The 17,823-nt window shown below is 43.9% G+C and overlaps 2 protein-coding genes across 18 annotated transcripts in view; one reads left to right on the forward strand and one right to left on the reverse strand.

Moving 5' to 3' along the window:
• The window catches only part of NCOR1 (nuclear receptor corepressor 1), a 158,138-nt gene extending 153,536 nt beyond the window's left edge, over nucleotides 1-4,602 (forward strand). For 14 of the 17 annotated variants that reach the window (XM_064582683.1, XM_064582681.1, XM_064582680.1 and 11 more), the window contains 2 exons: nucleotides 186-365; nucleotides 1,785-2,863. In XM_064582683.1, coding sequence (XP_064438753.1) covers nucleotides 186-365; nucleotides 1,785-1,972 — 368 coding nt within the window. In that variant the 3' untranslated portion in view covers nucleotides 1,973-2,863. Of the gene's footprint in view, nucleotides 1-185; nucleotides 366-1,784; nucleotides 2,864-3,903 lie in introns of those variants that run through there. The other 3 variants (XM_064582686.1, XM_064582689.1, XM_064582688.1) reach the window with 3 other exon arrangements.
• A 947-nt stretch (nucleotides 4,603-5,549) lies between these two features.
• Nucleotides 5,550-17,823, reverse strand: part of TTC19 (tetratricopeptide repeat domain 19) — a 28,373-nt gene continuing 16,099 nt past the window's right edge. Inside the window, exons 8-10 of the mRNA XM_064582719.1 lie at nucleotides 8,372-8,526; nucleotides 6,736-6,898; nucleotides 5,550-6,322 (exon numbers count right to left, since the gene is read on the reverse strand). Of these exons, the coding sequence (XP_064438789.1) occupies nucleotides 6,189-6,322; nucleotides 6,736-6,898; nucleotides 8,372-8,526 (452 nt within the window). The 3' untranslated portion in view covers nucleotides 5,550-6,188. The remainder of the gene's footprint in view (nucleotides 6,323-6,735; nucleotides 6,899-8,371; nucleotides 8,527-17,823) is intronic.

Consider the following 17,823-nt stretch of genomic DNA (forward strand, 5'->3'; position numbering starts at 1 on the left):
ACAAGAAAATTCTGGCTTTTAAATATTAATTTTTTAACTTCATAGGGTACTAGGATCTGGATTCTTCATGCTACCTACCATTCTGCTTCTTTCTCTTAGCATTATATAATCATCAGCATTTTGGTAGGTTTTTAAGTTGAGAACATAATTTCTTTGTGTCAATAGTTAATTTATTTCACTTTTAGGAGGAGTTTGCAAACCAAAGCTGATCAGCAAGTCAAACAGCAGGAAATCTAAATCTCCTATCCCTGGGCAAGGCTACTTAGGAACTGAGAGGCCCTCTTCCGTCTCCTCTGTACATTCAGAAGGGGATTACCACAGGCAGACGCCAGGGTGGGCCTGGGAAGACAGGCCCTCTTCAACAGGTGAGGAACTTACTGCTAGAAAAGGAGTCTTCAGGTGATTCTTATCCGAGCCTTGGTCGGTACTTCTTGTAAAATCGGAAACCTTGGTAACCTCACCACTCCGTCAGTAGGCTCCACTTTCCAGAACAGAAACTGAATGCATAGAATCTTAAAAATTTAAAGAATGCAATGTGTGATTACAGGAACAGAGGAAGAGCGCAGGGTGAGGGAGCCCAGCCTTTCAGTTCCTCCCTGAACCGCACCTGGGTGCAGGGGGCCACTGCCACGCGCCGCCTGGAGCCTCTCATATAGACATTCTTAGAGAAGGTTCTTAGGGGAATACTGAGAAATCAAAGTAAGAAAGGGGAATAGTGTAAAAAGCCATCCTCTCTCTCTCATAGGCTAGGTTTATACAGACTGATGAAAAACAGTATTCTAGGATATTTATTAATGTTTCCCATTTTGTGCTTGCTTGTAAGCTTTTTTTTTCAAACCTAACAACCACAATAATGATAGTCCTGAAAGGGAACGAACTTTACTTTCTTTTGTTGTTTAAAAAATAAAACTGGGGTATATGGTGTAGATTTAAGGGTTTCACAGAATTACAAGCCATCTTTTTTTAGAAGTTAAATACACGTCAGTGGAAAAAATCTGAAATGTGCTCTCCCCCTTAATTTAGGAGTATATAAATTTCATGTGGATATTATATCAGCATAACTGAAGGCCTTTGCTTGACGAAATTCTCACCTCAAATGCAAAGTGCGTACTAGTTTGAGAACTTCTCACCTACACCAATGATTGTTCTCCCATCACTCAGGGAAGCAGCTAATTCGTGAAACTAATGACTTGATAAAATGGTTCATTTTCCATTTTTAGAGTTTCTTAAGCTGTAAAAGGCTTTCCGGGGACAATGGAACAGTCGAGGTAGTGGCCGAAGGTAGCAGTGCCCTTGTTAGGATCACATACCCCTCTTCCAGATCTTGTACCTGGTGAGCTCCAGCAGATGGCCCGCGTCCCACCGCCCCCGGACCTTCGTCCTCGGAGCACTGTTCTCCTGCCTTTAGCTCTAAGAGTCCAGAAGTTCTCGGGGCAGACTCTTAGGGCTTAAAGTGCAGTAGTTCTCCCGGGGATTCTCCACAGAAACACCCGTTCTAGACTTCACACAAAACTCAGCCCTGAGCTTTCTTTCCTGTCTGGGCTCAGCAACACTAAGCTTGTGCTTGTACTCGGGTCACGCATCCTTTCTAGATTCTCACCGCTGGGGGCCTCGTCATAGGCTACACTCCAGGTCGTGAAACCTCGGCCCTTGCACACGGTTTCATTCCACTCCTGGTGTCACAAGACCGTGCCGGTAGAATAATCGCGTCTTCCTCCGTCCTGGGAAGTTGCGTGGGACCGTAGCTGTGCTCATGACAGTGAAAACACTTTTTCTTTCGTCAGGCTCAACTCAGTTTCCATATAACCCTCTGACTATGCGGATGCTCAGCAGTACGCCACCAACGCCGATCGCATGCGCCCCCTCTTCCGTGAACCAGGCGGCCCCGCACCAACAGAACAGGATCTGGGAGCGGGAGCCAGCGCCACTGCTCTCTGCGCAGTACGAGACGCTGTCCGACAGCGACGACTGAACCGCCCCGAGGGGCGCGGGCGGGCAGCTCTCGTTGCGGGTGGTTTTCTTTTTAACGGCGGGTCAAAAACCCGTCCTCCTCTGACTTGTGCCCAGAGACTTTGAGAGCCTGGACCACGGGTGATGAAGAAATGATGGAAATTTATTTGGAGAATCAAATGGGGGGAGGGGTGGGGGGCTGCGTTTGCTCCAGGCAGTTGGTGCAGTCTAATAGTGGAGGGTTGAAATGTAGAGTTTTTAAAAAGTGGACAATTCCTGTTCTTACATCTGTTTGTAAAGAAAACCATAATGTCTGTCTTTAAATCACTCTTCTGTAAATAGATGACCTTTTTTGCAGTGTTTCCCCTTGCTGTAGTATCTGGTGTACTTATGTTCAAATCAGCGCATCAACTTTGGGGGTAATTTTAAGAAAACAAACTCCGCACCTATCTTTTTAACCCTTGCCTTCTAAACGACCTCATACAGCCCAGTTACATAATGTTGGCTGTCACGGGCATTGTACTTTTATCCAGTTTTGTTTCTTCTAAATTCAGATTTCCGGTGATGTTTGAGATCTTGTGGAAATGTTTAGATTTTTAACACAGACCCTAGCATAAAATCTGTACATTACGTTATTAGGGTCAAAGGTAAGAGAAACTAAATTCTGCCATACTGTAAATTTCCAGTGCAGGCTTTAATTTTTTTCAATTAGTAGCACTGAAAAAATATTACTGCATGGGTATGTTATAGTTCAGTTTTTAAAGTTGAAAAAAAAAAAAGGCTTATTTGAGGCGTCCTTCACTGTTATGCACACTGGTGACTTAGCCACGCCCCTAGGTATTCTTTTCCTTCTGCATCTGATGCAGCCCAACAGAGCTTTTGTTTTGAAATAAATTTGACTACCCTGTCCATAGCCACATAGATCATGTGTGATTTAAGGCTCTTGATGTCTCAGGTTTCAAAGGAAAAACTGTATCTTGTCTTTAGGTGGCTCGGTATTGGCCGAGTTCGAAGGTAACAATCTGTGCAGAATGTTCGTCTGCTCAGTTCGCTGTGTTCTGTATCCCGAGGCCTCACAGCGAACGTGCGGTTTGGTTCCTGCCCGTCTGCCACGTGCCAGGGCTCCATTTGATTCCTTGTGGGCGAGAGTTTATTGCTGACTCTTTTCACTTCACTGAATCTCAAGGAGCAAATACTTTAAAAGAGTGAATTTTAAACTAATTATGGTACTGGAGGGTCCGTTTCATCCTTCATAACTGCTTGTTGAATTGGGAGATTTTCCTCCCATACAACTTAAGCATAGCATCGAAGCATCCTTCTGTAGCAGGAGGGCAGGGACCGTTTCGGAAAGATGCCACTGAAGATGAGAAAGGGGAGAGACGGAGGGCTCTCCCGATGATACAACTTAGCACTTTATGGACTAAGTAGATCTAAACTTTTTAACAAAAGTCCTCAAGCCTCTAGAGAAAGCAGGTATCCAATAACCACTGACTGAGCGCCTCCTTTGTAATGCGCGGTTCACAGGTGTGCCTGAGGCCCTCACGTGGCCCTTCGCCCTGGGGGTCTGATCCCTGTTTTGGTAATGAGGGCACTGGCTCAGGACCTTGCCCACACAGTTCAGTAAGCTACAAAGGCCACGAGTCCACGTGTGTCTGAAGTTCAAGCCTTCACTCCTGTTGCTATTCCACTCCCGGAGACTTCAGGTCCTCACGATAAACTGTAGAGCAGGGTGAGTGATCCGATTCCTTCTACTTGGAAAGTTGGTGCTGCTCTATTATACACACACAGTAAATGTTCTACGTAACAGTTACTATCTTAGATACCGTTAATAACTTAGTGTCAACAGACCCAAACGAGATGATGATAATGCTATTTTTCTAGGACCCTGAAGGTCCAAATCAGAACGGTTTTTGCGAACATGTCGGCTGAGAGCCTAACTTTTTACTTTCGCAGTTCCACTTGAGGACCCCTCACGCCCTGCTCCTCACAGTGTCCTGCCACGCGTGGACAAGAGCTAACGCAGGACCATTTCTTAGTGCAGAACATGGAAAGGACAGAACTCACACGTGGCTTACCTACGGAGCAACCCGTCTGGGAGGGTGGCCGTCCACCGAGGCAGGACCGGAACGGCACCGAGAGGGACCGAGGACTGGCGGCTGGCGGCTGTAAACCCAGGCATGATGCTCTGCGGGCTGAGATTTCAGTGTTCCAAAGCTGCCTCCTTACGCATGAGTGTTTAGCACCCCACAACTAGATGAAGGTCTTCCCGATGCTGTGCGAAGCAGTATTCTGACAGCCAGGTTTCCAGTGCATGTTCACGATTGGAAGTTTCCTAATGCTTTAATTTTGGTATGCTAGTTCCATTTTTAAGATATTTATGCCCTGAAAACTCTGGTGACATAGTTCAGACAAACTACACTATTTCTAACAACTCACTTTTGAATTCATACCAGTCAGGCCAAGGGGTTGGTCCTCCTGCTTTGCTACCTTGTTTTTACAACTGTGCAAATGAACTTTCTTGGAAATATCCACATGAAGAGACAGTCTTTCTGAGAACACCTACAGTTTTTCCAGCACTGGGATGGGACCATGAGCTGAAATCATTGTGGAGGATCGAAAAATCTTAAATAAAACCTGGAGTGACAAACCTAACTTTCAGTAACCCCTGCAATTGTGAAAAGGTAAAAACATTCTCAGTGCAGACGGTGAGTAGCTGACAATAATTTTTCAAAAATCGACCAACCAATAAATTAAGACTGGGTTGCACTGAAAATCTGATTTATATTCTATTTCTCATTAGACCTGAATAAAGGAGCTAGCTGGGTGGTAAGAGATGAGCTTAGAGAGCAGGAAGAAATTTACATCTGCAAAATATAAAATTCTAGTTTTAGTCTAATCCCCGAGGATTTGGACCTCAAGGTTTCTAGTATTTTGTTTTCTTCTTGACTCTAATAAGTTATTTCTTGTGAGAAATTCAAAGATTACGGAATACATACAGTGTTGTTGTAGAGTCTCTAGTTTATTATGAAAGGATTCTTCCAGTATGTACACAGGAAACAAAAATATCTGTTTATCATTCCCACTCACACCCCCACCCCCAAAGGCTTACCAACAGTAGTGTTCCTTCATGGCACCTACAAAAACTGCCTTTCCCCCAGGCAAATGGCTCTTTGCAAGACTTCGGAGGTAAAAGCATCCTTCTGCCCAGCTCGTACGTTTATACTTTATGCACTCTGAGGCAGTGTGATAAGGCTCTTTCAACACAGTAGTCTAGTCATTTAAGGTCATCTGACCAAATACGTTCTCCTACAGCTAAAAGAGAACCTCATCGGTCCCCTACTTTACAGACGAGGATACTGAGACCCAAACACAAAAAGCCAGGACTAGGATCCAGATAAGTGATCCTTCTGCTGTACCAGCAAGTACATGTCAGAATCACTGGGGAGACTTCCCATATTGTACTGGTAAGGCCCTACCCTGAGACCGAAGGTTTGGGGGTGCAGCCTGGTGGTCAGGGACCGAGGCTGCAAAGGAAGTGGAGTGCTCTAACAGCTTCGACAAGAGTTCGTATCATTCCTTTTTCCCCTTTTTCGAGGTCGTATGTAACCAGATATAAAAACATACAGTTCACTTTTACTTATAATTAAATGGGTATATTTTCAAGGGCCTAATTCCTACTTTAAAACGTCATGCTGGACGCTGGTGCAAACCAAGACAATACTTTTGCTCCACTATGCATTACATCCCACACTGGGCTTCATGAAAGAGAGAAGAAAAAGAACTCACCATAATCCCCCTTTGCCATGAGACATGTAGCTCTGATCTGCCAGATAGATAGCGATAAAATGAAAAAGAGGGTAGCGAATCAATGGATCAAAATCTTAGGCTAGAGATGCCTGGCTGACTCACCACACACCCACCCAAGGGAAACCTGGCCCATCTCCATCCACAGTTCCACCGAGACCAGCACGGACGGCATCTCACCAGTAGGTTACGACTGAAAGCATCACTTGACATCTGTCCTTAAGAATCAAAATCGGCCAGGGGTGAAAGCTGTTTTTCCTTTAAAAACACAAAGTGGCAGTGTATACAACTTGTCCTTCACCATAGCTACGTTGACAGAACTTGAATATCAAGGAGAAAGGATCTAAGCCATTGATTTGGGCGTCACTGAGACCGGACTAATCGCTGTTGCTGAAAATGCCCTACAACAAAAAGGGATTTAGCGCTTCATCAAATTAAGTTAAAGGTCTACTTTTTCTTGACAGCTCGGCCAACTCTTCCCTGATGTGCTGTATAGAAACCTCATCTCTTTTCAGCTCTGCTTGCTTCAGCGCTTCCTGGTAGATCTCTTTTGCTTGTGCATATCGCTCTAAAATAACCCAGAGAGAGGGAGAATAAAGAGAAATGCAGGTTTTCCGAGTGATTCTGCCAGACTCCGCAGGGTGAGCACTCGTGCCCGCACGCAGCTAACCCGCTGTGTGCTCCCAGAGCCACGGGGGGGGGGGGGGGATGGGGGGATGGGGGGGATGGGGGGGTGGCGGCACAGCCCACCTCTCCTCCAGGTCCCGCCTCCCTCAGCCTGGGCTCGCCAGGCAAGTACCAGCCACCGAACACAGTGATGCTTCATCCAAACACACGTCCTTGCTGGGGACCTTCAGGCAGCTGCTTCGTGCCGGAGCTTCCCGCCTGCCCCTTGCCCTCCCTAAAATCTTCTCACAGATCCCTACCTGCAGGGGCCCCCTTCCCTCAAGCCGGGGCAGTCCGGCTTCCGGGGCGCCCTACCTCGGTGCATCAGGATGGCAGCGAGGTTACTGAGCAGCATGTGCAGCTCGGGGTGCTCGATCTGCCGGGCCAGGTCGGACGCCCTCTGCACGTAAACGCAGGCCTCGTCGAAGCGGCCCTGCGCGTCCAGGGTGGTCGCCAGGTCACTCATCAGCACAATGGTCTGTACGCAAGAGAAACCAGGGCCAGTTTAAAAAGAAAACAAACACAACAGCTATACGGACTGAACAACCTGGAGTTTGGTGAACTGAACATACGCTTAAGATTTCATGGTTCCTAGCATTCCACAGGTGAAGGGCATCAGCCTTTAACAAGCCCCGGACGTTTATCATTCACACTGTACAGCACACAGCATCCGTTCACCTCGGGAAAATGATACAAATCTGGAAACTTGGGAACAGGATGAATATCACCTATTAATCGAATGACCAAATTAGAAGCACACGCACACAAATAAAACAGCAAGCAGCAGCTGTAACGATCTCATTTAAGGTTCAGCAATCCTGAGAAGCCAGCCTCCAGCGCCTTCTCAGGATGTCATTCCTATGGGTAACTCTAAGACTCATCGAGAAGAAATATGTAGATTATTGGCTTTAGGGAGATTCCCTTTAAGGGTTTGGAATCTTAAAAGTCTTAAGTCAGCATTTTAAAATTTTGACACTAAGAACGGCAGACCCACCTCATCCCCTGAAGTCACAGCTTCAAGCCTCAGTTCTAGCTCTTGTGATGGGAATTCCAGATTTGTCTTCTTACTCCTCAGTGACTAAATCCCTCTCCTGAGGATAATTCATAGCCCAGGACCGTGCCCCGCCCTTCGACCCCAGCCTTGGGACATGTTCCGTCTGGTTAAAATTTCTGTGTCCTACGCTGGGGATACCAAGCATCTCAGAGAAAAGCAATCCAGTTCCCACCCCTAAAAATTTAATGTGATAGAGGAGAAACACCAAGATTTCAGTTCAACACGTTTTCTGCTGTAATAGAGTTCTGCACAGTGTGATTAAATTCTCTGTCAGTGGTTTTGACTTTTCAGCGCAGTCCCTCTCTCCCTCCCTTCCCCACTTCCCCTGGCACTTTACCTGTGGGGCAAGGGAGGCAAGAACCTTTACGTATACCCTGTTCCTAAGGGTTCTTACTGAGATTCAGGATTCCAAAACGCTGTGGCCGTGTACCCGGAGGGCCGAGAAGCACCCGGTGCCTGGTGCGACCTCCTGTTCGGAAAGGCTGCTCTGCAGTGTAAACCAGTGTGCACGCAGAATGCTCTGGACAGACCCAGTAACTGATGCGAGGTCTCAAACCCTTTCTTTTTTTAATTTTTGTTTGTTTGTTTGTTTTGAAAGTCCTCTCTACCTACGCCCAATGTGGGACTCAAAACTCTCGATCTCAAGATCAAGAGCCGCACACGGTACTGAGCCTGCAGGCGGCCCTCCGAGTCTTTCTGAGTCTTTCCGAAGCACGTAGCTGGGGGTGGGAGAGGGGGTGGGAGAGCGGCGGGGGGAAGAGGAAGGGGCCGGGGCGCGCGGACGGGAAACAGCTGGGACCATCCGCTGAGCATCTGTCCCCAGGGAGTGTGGCATCTCACACCCGGAAATTCTGAAAGCTTTGTCTTATAGCTCCTCTCTCTGCTCTCCTCCCTTACCTGTGGGTGTCTTTCTCCTAGCATTTCTTCAGAAATCTGCAAAGCTTTTTCGTACATCCTCTGTGCCTGTGACGGCTGCTTGGAGAACAGAAGGTAGCGAGCATAGGTGTCTAAGCACATGCCAAGGAGGAGGTGGGTGCTGGCTTTCTCTTCCACTAAGAAGGAAAGAAGAGCAGTGCTGGCATATAATATAAGCACAACAGAGAAAGTGAGGCAGAGAACCGGCCAAGCTTCCGCAACCTCTTGCTTGTTACCAAGGCCCACACGTATTTTCACAGTCCAGGACCCACGGAATGTGTCCTGTCATTAAGAAGTACCTCTGACCTTCCACTCTGTCACACAAAGGCGACAATGCAGGTGATTAACATCGGAACTGTTCCCCGACCCAATTTCAGTGTGTGCGGTGGGGGAGGGGGGCGTGCCCACACCAGGAGCCATTCTCAGACACCAGCAGGGTGTGTGTGAATTCACAGATCGCATCCGATGCCCCAGGCTGAGGGTCAGTCCTACCGGACACCGCCCCCCGCCCCCCCATCAGACACCAGTCACATGCCCCGGGCTTCTGACAGCAGCCGGCGACACGCTGCAGCTTCCAGTGCGACCCCCTCCGACTGAGGATGCCAACTGCAAGTCCAGGTTCTGACAACGGGCTACACACCTGAGCTTCCCGGGCCTCCCTCCTTCCGTTACATTAATTTGCTAGATCAGCTCACAGAACTCAGAACATTTTACTCCCTGGGTTACTGTTCATTACAAAAGGACATAAGTCAGGAACAGCCAGATGGAAGAGACGCATAGCACAAGGTATGTGGGAAGGGGCGCGAAGCTTCTCTGCCCTCTCCGAGAGCACCAACTGTCCCAGCACCTCCACGTGTTCATCAACCAGAATCTCTGAGCTCTGCCCGGGTTTTTATGGAGGCTCCATTACATAGTGGCCGTTGGCGACTGATGAATCCTACGGCCCCTAGGCCCCTCCCCCACCCCCCCAAGGTCGGGGTAGGACTGAATGGTCAACCCTCTAATTACAGGGCCGGATCTCTGGACAACTAACCCTCCTTAGGAGATGGCCCAGAATCTCCTAATTAACATAACAAAAGACACCTTAATCGCTCCCAACACAAGAAATTCCACGGGTTTGGGGAGCTCTGAGCCAGGAACTGGACAAAGACCAATTAAATGACAAACTTTTCCTCACATTTTTCTTTTAAAGATTTTATTTTTTTAAAATAACCTCTACACCCAACGTGGGGCCTGAACTCACAAGCCTGAGATCAGGAGTTGCACACTCTTAGCGACTGAGCCAGCCAGGTGCCCCACTTTTCCCCACATTTTAAGTAAGACCTTGAGCATCAAGGTATGGAGCATTATTTTTAGGTCAAAACTGTTATTTAGTAGAAATAGGTAAAGATAAATTCCAAGAATGAGTTAACAACAAAGAAAGTATAGGGCAAATGAAAGAGTTTTCAGGTACAAAAAAGGCAATGCTTGGTAAGAAATCAGAAAACGCTCAGAATCCTGAACTAGAAAGTCACAAGCCAATTGAAAGAACAGTTAATCCATTTTTTGAAGCAGAAGAAGAAAGGCTGCAATAATACAGCAGCTCTGGGAAAATTACAGGATTGACGACACAATGTCCGAAAAGGAACAAACTTCGAACACCTCACGCCACACGAACGAGCACACAGACCTCGAGCGCAGACGCGAGTGGCAAGGCACACGGAGACCCAGGAGAGCGGGGACAAGCGACGCAGGCAGGGGGAGGACCTGGACTGCAGGGCAACTCCGCAAGCAAACCATGACCCACACGACCCATGATGTTCAGTTGGGTTTACCAGCAAATTCACATGGAACACCGTTCCTGCCCTATCCTCAAAGTTTCAGAAAACGTACAAAAGGCAGACAGAATTGAAAGACGACTATGGAACCAAATAACAGGATGACCAATGATTGAAGAGAGAGTTTAAAAATAGGCCAATGCACTTGGGGTGGACGAAGGCAGCTGTTGACAGGTTATCAGAGGCTAAAAAAACCTTTTTTTTTTTTTTTTAATTTTTTATTTATTTGACAGAGCCACAGTGAGAGAGGGAACACAAGCAGGGGGAGTGGGAGAGGGAGAAGCAGGCCCCCCGCCGAGCAGGGAGCCCGATGACCTGAGCCGAAGGCAGACGCTTAATGACTGAGCCACCCAGGTGCCCCGGGATAGTTTTAAATAGATCGCCTTACAAATATACTTCCAAAAAACATCAGAAAAATTATTTGCATAAATATTAAATAAAAGTATATACAAACATATGGATAAATACAGAAAAGCAAAGAGAGGATGGCACCAACCACCCATGTAAAGATCCCATATTTCTCTGCCAGGAGGAAACACTGAAACCAAATATCTAACCATGAGCAAAAGCTTATATGATCAAGGGGCAGTTTAAAATTAACTGTACTGCAAGATAATCTAATGAAAAAAGGCCGCTGAAAATGAGAGGAATGAGACAAATCTCTATGTTCTCTTCAAGTACAAACAAAAGTCCAGAAGATAAGTAATTTATAACAATCAGAAGACTTTGAACTAAAACACATGTTCTTCGATGACATTTAAAGACAAACCTGTTTGCCATACCCCCAAAATATCACAAAACAATGTATAATTATTCCAATTCTGGAAATTCTATGCTTCCAAAATGACTGCCAACTCCTATTTCTGGGATTTCTATTAATTCTCTTTAAATATTTCTATGTTTGTAAAAAGTCCTTTTTATATTTTACAATTAGAAAGTATGATAAAGTGATAGGTAATTCCAGTAGAAAATCATCACTACTGTTATCAGCAATGGAACTTAACCACAATGGAAAAAAAGGTTGTAAAGATTTTTAGAAATAATTAAAAGGTATGATTTTAGCTGTAATATTTTTTCACTGTTAAGAAAAATGCATTTCAAATTCATATCGCACTCTATAATATGAAAAATGAAAATAATTTTGGAGAATCTACTTCTCTAAAAAACAAGACTAGGGAAGAAATAAAAAGGCTCCATAATAAAACCTTTACCATGGGTGCCTGGGTGGCTCAGTCGTTAAGCGTCTGCCTTCGGCTCAGGTCATGATCCCAGGGTCCTGGGATCGAGTCCCACATCGGGCTCCCTGCTCGGCAGGAAGCCTGCTTCTCCCTCTCCCACTCCCCCTGCTTGTGTTCCTGCTCTCGCTATTTCTCTGTGTCAAATAAATAAATAAAATCTTTAAAAATAAATAAATAAAATAAAAAATAAATAAAACCTTTACCATACTGCCAAATTAAGAGAAAACTTCACAGCTTTAATAAAGTACCAGAAGAGTTCCTTTTCTAAGCAGTAACATTTAAAATACAGTTTCTTGAAATATTACTATAAAAACTGCTAGAAATTAGACAAGAACAAATCAGATAGCCCATAACAGCTGAGAAATACACTGGGATTGCTCAGACAGAGCCTCTCCCAAAGATTATCTGAATCTGAGAAGGAGATCATATTTATTTCTTCAAACTTATATAAGTAATTCTTTTTCACATATTATTTCTAACCAGAGAAAAAGAGAAGCTACCTCAAATCTGTCCATGAAACAAGATACAGCACAGAAATTTTTACTCAAAATATTAGCAAATGGCATTGTCAAATGCACCAGGGAAATAACCAAGAGAAATGACCACACGAGAACGGAGCAGTGTATTTAATGTATCAATATTATCAAATGCAGACTTACATAAACGCAGACCAAAAAGGAATGTGAGAAGATACTGGTTCTGAACAGAGTGGTTCCAGTAATGATGACTGATCAATTCTATCCTTTTACATGCACAGCTGAGCTCCGGAGAGAAGGAAATCCCAAGGGCCAAACAATAGGAGTAAGCTAAAAACCCAGAGCAGAAAGCGTGGGACTTGACACCACAAAGCCCAGTTGTGTGAGGGTGGCCTGAGTGTCTCTGTAACCCAGAACTGAGTTCTTCCAACTTCTGTCAATCAGAGAATCAGATGTGAAGCCCCTTGCATAAAACCAGAATGACCGTCGTAGGCATCGTGTGCCCCCTCCCCAGACCCTGCCCTCACCGGGGAGGGGACCACGAGGAACTTGCATGGGCCAGCCTGGGATCCAGATGGGAAAAGGACAACCATGGCAATCTCTAATCACAGCCTGAGCCGCATGGAGCTCGATGTCTACATTTAAGCATTCATTTCGGCTTGGACCTGAGTGCCTGGAATAAAACATTCCCGGAGTCTCATCTTCCAGTTAAAACCCTGCTGCAGATGAATTTATCATCCAAATGTAGTTAAGCATGGAAATTCACAATAAATGAGAATCAGCAGACAATAAAAAAGGAGGCTCACCCCCAAGAATTTTAGATAACTGACTAATCCAAGACTATAAACGAAGTAGGTTTTGAATAATTACTTATATGGCCGGTATGATCCACCTCAGAGCCTTGCGTGTGTTCTTCCTTTGCCTAGAATTTTCTTTAGAGACTGCCGCTTGGCTTATCCCCTCCCATTCTTCAGGTTTCTTACCAACGAGGCCCTCCCTGACCCCTCTATATGACAGCATACAGCCCCACACATTCCCTGCACACACAGTCCCTCAGACACATGTCTCCGTAGCGCTTAATCATCTTTGGATATACTATCACTGGCTGGATAGTGTTTATGATGAGTTTTTCCTCCACCAGAAACTGAGCTCCATGAAGCAGCAACTGCCTCATATTTACAGCTGTCTCTCCATGCCTAGTAACATGTACGGTACAGGACAGGCATTCAAAAAATATTTCTTGGGAGGACTGATTGAATGGATGAAAAAATAAAAAGAAGAAAACAGAAAGGTACTGCACTAAAGATGGAAAAGAAAGAATTAAACCAAGAATTAATTTTAATTATAGAATTCAACAACACTGGTGCTCCATGAATCTATGAAAACTCAAAACACAGATGTTATCACAGATCAGTGAGAAACAGATGATAATAAAATAGTCCTGAGCTATAACCCTGTCCGTGAAGGAGGAAAAATTCTATCACTACTTCACATCATATTAAAAATTCTAGGTAAACATCAAAAACTAATGATGTAATGTATGGTGATTAACATAATAATAATAAAAAAAATTCTAGGTAAAGACTAAATGTGAAAAAGCCTATAGTTAGAGGAGACTATCTTTCTGACCTTAGAAGAAAGAAGTATTTTATTCAACAAGACACAAAAGGCACAAACTATAAAGGAAAATATCATAAGACTCTATTACATTCAAATTTTAATCTCTGTATGTGAAATGCCCTCAAGTGAAAAGACAAGTAACAAAGAGATATGTAACCTACAAAATATTTTGATCAAATACATAAAGAACTCCTAGAAATCATTAAGAAAAAGACAACCCTTCAGAAGAAAATAAGCAAAGGATATAAAGAGACAATTTTCAGAGCAGGAAATCCGCATGGTCAATAAATGTATGAAAAGATGTTCTGTATCTCACTAGCAATCAGAAAAAACATTGAAGCCCCAATGAAATTCCATTTCACACCCACCAGATCATCAAAAAATAAAGTCCAGCAACAACAAAGATACAGAGCAACAACACAAACACATTGCTAGTGAAAATGTTAACTGGTAAAACCACACAGATAAGCAACTTGGTAATACCTCGGGCACGCACCCCGCCAATTCCACGCTTAGGTACATTCCCTGGGGAGTAGCTTGCGCATGCGTGCGTGTGCGTGCGTGTACAGAGACACGGGTCCAAGAAGGTTCAAGGAGCTATTATTTTCCATAGTAAAACAGGAGGAACCTTCATGTCCGTCTACAGGAGACCCGTAGGCCATTCATCCAGTAGGATCCTAGACCGCAGTTGCAGGGAATGGAGCAATCAGGGCCACCCAAGCCTGTATCACTCTTTACCCCTCACCTCCTACCACAGTGAACCAATCAGAGGGAGTCACCCCCTCTAGACAAATGCAATCCCGCAGACATGTGGTTTGGCAAGGAGACAGGCCTTTGTGACAGGAAAACTGACGCTTTAAGTAACAACACGGATAAATCTCAGTAAGATAATGTTGCATGAAAAACTGCAGAAACAAATGTATAATATGACACCATTAATATAAAGTTTTAAAACATACTAGGGTGCCTGGTGGCTCAGTTGGTGAGGCATCTGCCTTCGGCTCGGATCATGATCCCAGGGTCCTGGGATTGAGCCCTGCATTGGGCTCCCTGCTCAGCGGGGAGTCGGCTTCTCCCTCTCCCTCTGCCCCCACCACGCTTGTGCGTGCTCTAATAAATAAAATCTTTAAAAAAAAAAAAAAGGTTAAAAACATACTAGCCCCATTGTATATTGCTTACTGATATATACAAGTGTAATAAACAGACCTAGGAATGATAAAGATAAAAAACAAATTAAAAAAAACAAAACAAAAACAAAACCACCAAATTCAGAATAGTATTTATACCGAGTGGGAGTACACCAGGGCTTAAACTTAGAAAAAAGAACTCTGAAGCACAGATGGTAAATACTTAGATTTGACAAAGCTGAGGGGAAGGTACACAGGTATCTGTTAAAGTGGCTACACTTCATTTTTGCTTGAAATCTTTAAAAAAAAAACTCAGAAGGCACAGAACTAACTTTTCTGAATGGTAAGACAGCAGTATGGATTATACACTAGAGAAATTCCCAAAATATAGTCAAGGAAACTGAGGGAGAGGATAAATACAGGATAGGGGAGAGAGGTGGATATTCAGGTAACGGACACGCCTGAGTAGAAGACCACACCTAGTTCATAAAGATGTATTCAGAAGCTCACGAGAACTGCATCTTAGAAAAGAGACTAAGCCCCCTAACCTCATGCTGACAAGACTTCCAACTCCTACAAAGCAACCCAGCACGAGAAAACAGGCTATCTCCAACAGAAGGCAAATGAGCTGGCTGCAAAATTCTCTGCAATAAATCCCAGCAAGTCTAAAATTCCAGATGGTAGAGAAAAAACAAGTAGGAAAAGCAGAAGAACGTTTCATTGTACTCATCTCATTTGACAGAAGCAACTGAAAACCCTATGGATGCCTTCTCTCCAAACTGTAAGTGGAAGTTTAGTGAGAGGGACGCCTGGGTGGCTCAGTCAGTTAAGCATCTGCCTTTGGCTCAGGTCATGATCCCAGGGTGGTGGGATCGAGCCCCGCATTGGGCTCCCTGCTCCACGGGGAGTCTGCTTCTCCCTCTGCCTGCCACTCCCCCTTCTTGTGCTCTGACAAAGAAAATCTTAAAAAAAAAAGGGGGGTGGGACTCAGAACAAAAAAAGTTAACAAAAATGGGAAGCACTTTTAAAAAATATTTATTTGAGAGAGCAAGGGCACTTAAAAATCAACAAGAAGAGTGCATGAGCAGTGGGGAGGGGCAGAGGGAGAGGGAGAAGCTGACTCCCCACTGAGCAGGGAGCCCAACGCGGGACTCGATCCCAGGATCCTGAGATCCTGACCTGAGCTGAAGGCAGACGCTTAACCAACTGCGCCACCGAGGTGCCCTAGAAAGCAAAGTTTTTTAAATGCAAAAAATTAGACCAAATATCGTTCTCAATACTAATTTTAAATAGGCTTTGAGATTTTGTACAAGACAATGATATTCAGATTAGGTTTAATAAGAATCCAAACATAGACTTCTACAAAAGACACACTGAGAACAAAATGACTTAAAAAAAGTTTAACAGTAAGATACAGTCAATGTAAAACTAAAATTTGTGACCAATACATTAAGTAGGAAAAAAAATCATTTTTCTAATGAAGGGACAACTCACAATGAGGATATATATCTAGGACTGTTTAAACAGCATATAAACATGTCTGAAGAAAAAAAATCACAAAGCCAAAATATCTTGTCTAGAATTAGACAAAATCAGCCAGGATATAGGACTTGAACAATACTTTAAACCAACTAGAGCTATCCAACATATATAGAACATTCTACCCAACAACAAAGGAATACACATTCTTCTCAAATGTACATGCAACAGTCTCCAGGACAAACCATATACTATACCATAAAACAAGTTTCAATAAATTTAAAAAGACTGAAATCAGGGCACCTGGGTGGCTTAGTCAGTTGGACGTCTGCCTTCGGCTCAGGTCATGATCCCAGGACCCTGGGATCCACCCTGCATCGGGCTCCCTGATCATCGGGGAGCCTGCTTCTCCCTCTCCCTCTGCTCACCCCCTCTCCTGTGCTCAGGCTTTCAAATAAATTTAAAAAATCTTCAAAAATAAATAAAAAACAAAAGGCCTGAAATCATATAAAGCATGTTTTCTGATCACAGTGGGATAAGCTTAAAAATCAACAACAGAAGGAAATATTGGTAATTCATAATTATGTGAAAATTGATGAACACACTCCAATATATCCCAAGGATCAAAGAAGAAATCACAAGAAAAATTAGAAAATACTTTGAGATAAATGAAAATGAAAATGCAACATACCAAAATTTATAGGATGCAGCTAAAGCAGTGGAGGGAAATTTATAGTTGTAAATGCCCACATCTGAAAAGAAAGATTTGAACCATCAACCTGATCTTCCACCTAAGAAACCAGAAAAGGAGAAAAACAAACCCAAACCAAGCAGGAGAGAAAAACCAAGGAGAAACAACAGTCAGGAAGGTCCTACATAAATTGAGAGTGGTAAACACAACATGATCAAGCCAAGGCATTTAATAAATTAATGAAGGCATCACATTCCAGCAAAGTTTTACAGAGTACTTAGTGAGTGCCAGTCACTGTCCTGGAGCGTTTTAACTCCCCAGACAACTCTACCAAGTAGACATAGGTTCTACTCTTATTCCTGTTTTATGAATGAGGAAACCAAGCAGAGAGAAGTGATGTAACTTGTCTGCAGTCACACTGTGAAGAAATGGAAGACCCAGAACTCAAACTCAGGCTCCGGACTTCAAACATTCATGACACCAGATATGCGACCAAAAATAGTTCCACTTTCCGTAAGTGCTTTGATTATTTAAAATACGAAAATGAATGAAACTTTCAGCGCAAGGAAAGGAGAAAGGAGTCAATGGGAAAAAAAAAAAATCTCTTGAAGAGATTTTAAATCCATGAAATTAGGAAAGAAATAGGATCTCATAACAGAATGCTGTCAGTTATGCTTTAAAAACACAATTCCATAAAGTTTCTTCTAGGAAAATACAGATCTCCAAACATCTGTCACCCATGCATTCACTTATTCAAGATATTTCTATTTTTTTGATTTTTTTAAAGTAGGCTCCACACCTAACGTGGGACTTGAACCCTCAACCCCAAGATCAAAAATCGCATGCCCCGCCGACCGAGCCAGCCAGGCACCCTAATCAAGATACTTACTAACACTGTGTTCTTGGTACTGTCCTACATACTGAAATCAAATCAAGAAAGTGGAAGAAATTTAAATATATGAATATTGATCAAGGAAAGAAGAAAA

The sequence above is a fragment of the Mirounga angustirostris genome, unplaced genomic scaffold (genome assembly GCF_029215605.1).
Source record: "Mirounga angustirostris isolate CCGP_5_RB_7025 unplaced genomic scaffold, mMirAng1.0.hap1 SCAF_17, whole genome shotgun sequence".
Classification (NCBI taxonomy): Eukaryota; Metazoa; Chordata; class Mammalia; order Carnivora; family Phocidae; genus Mirounga; species Mirounga angustirostris.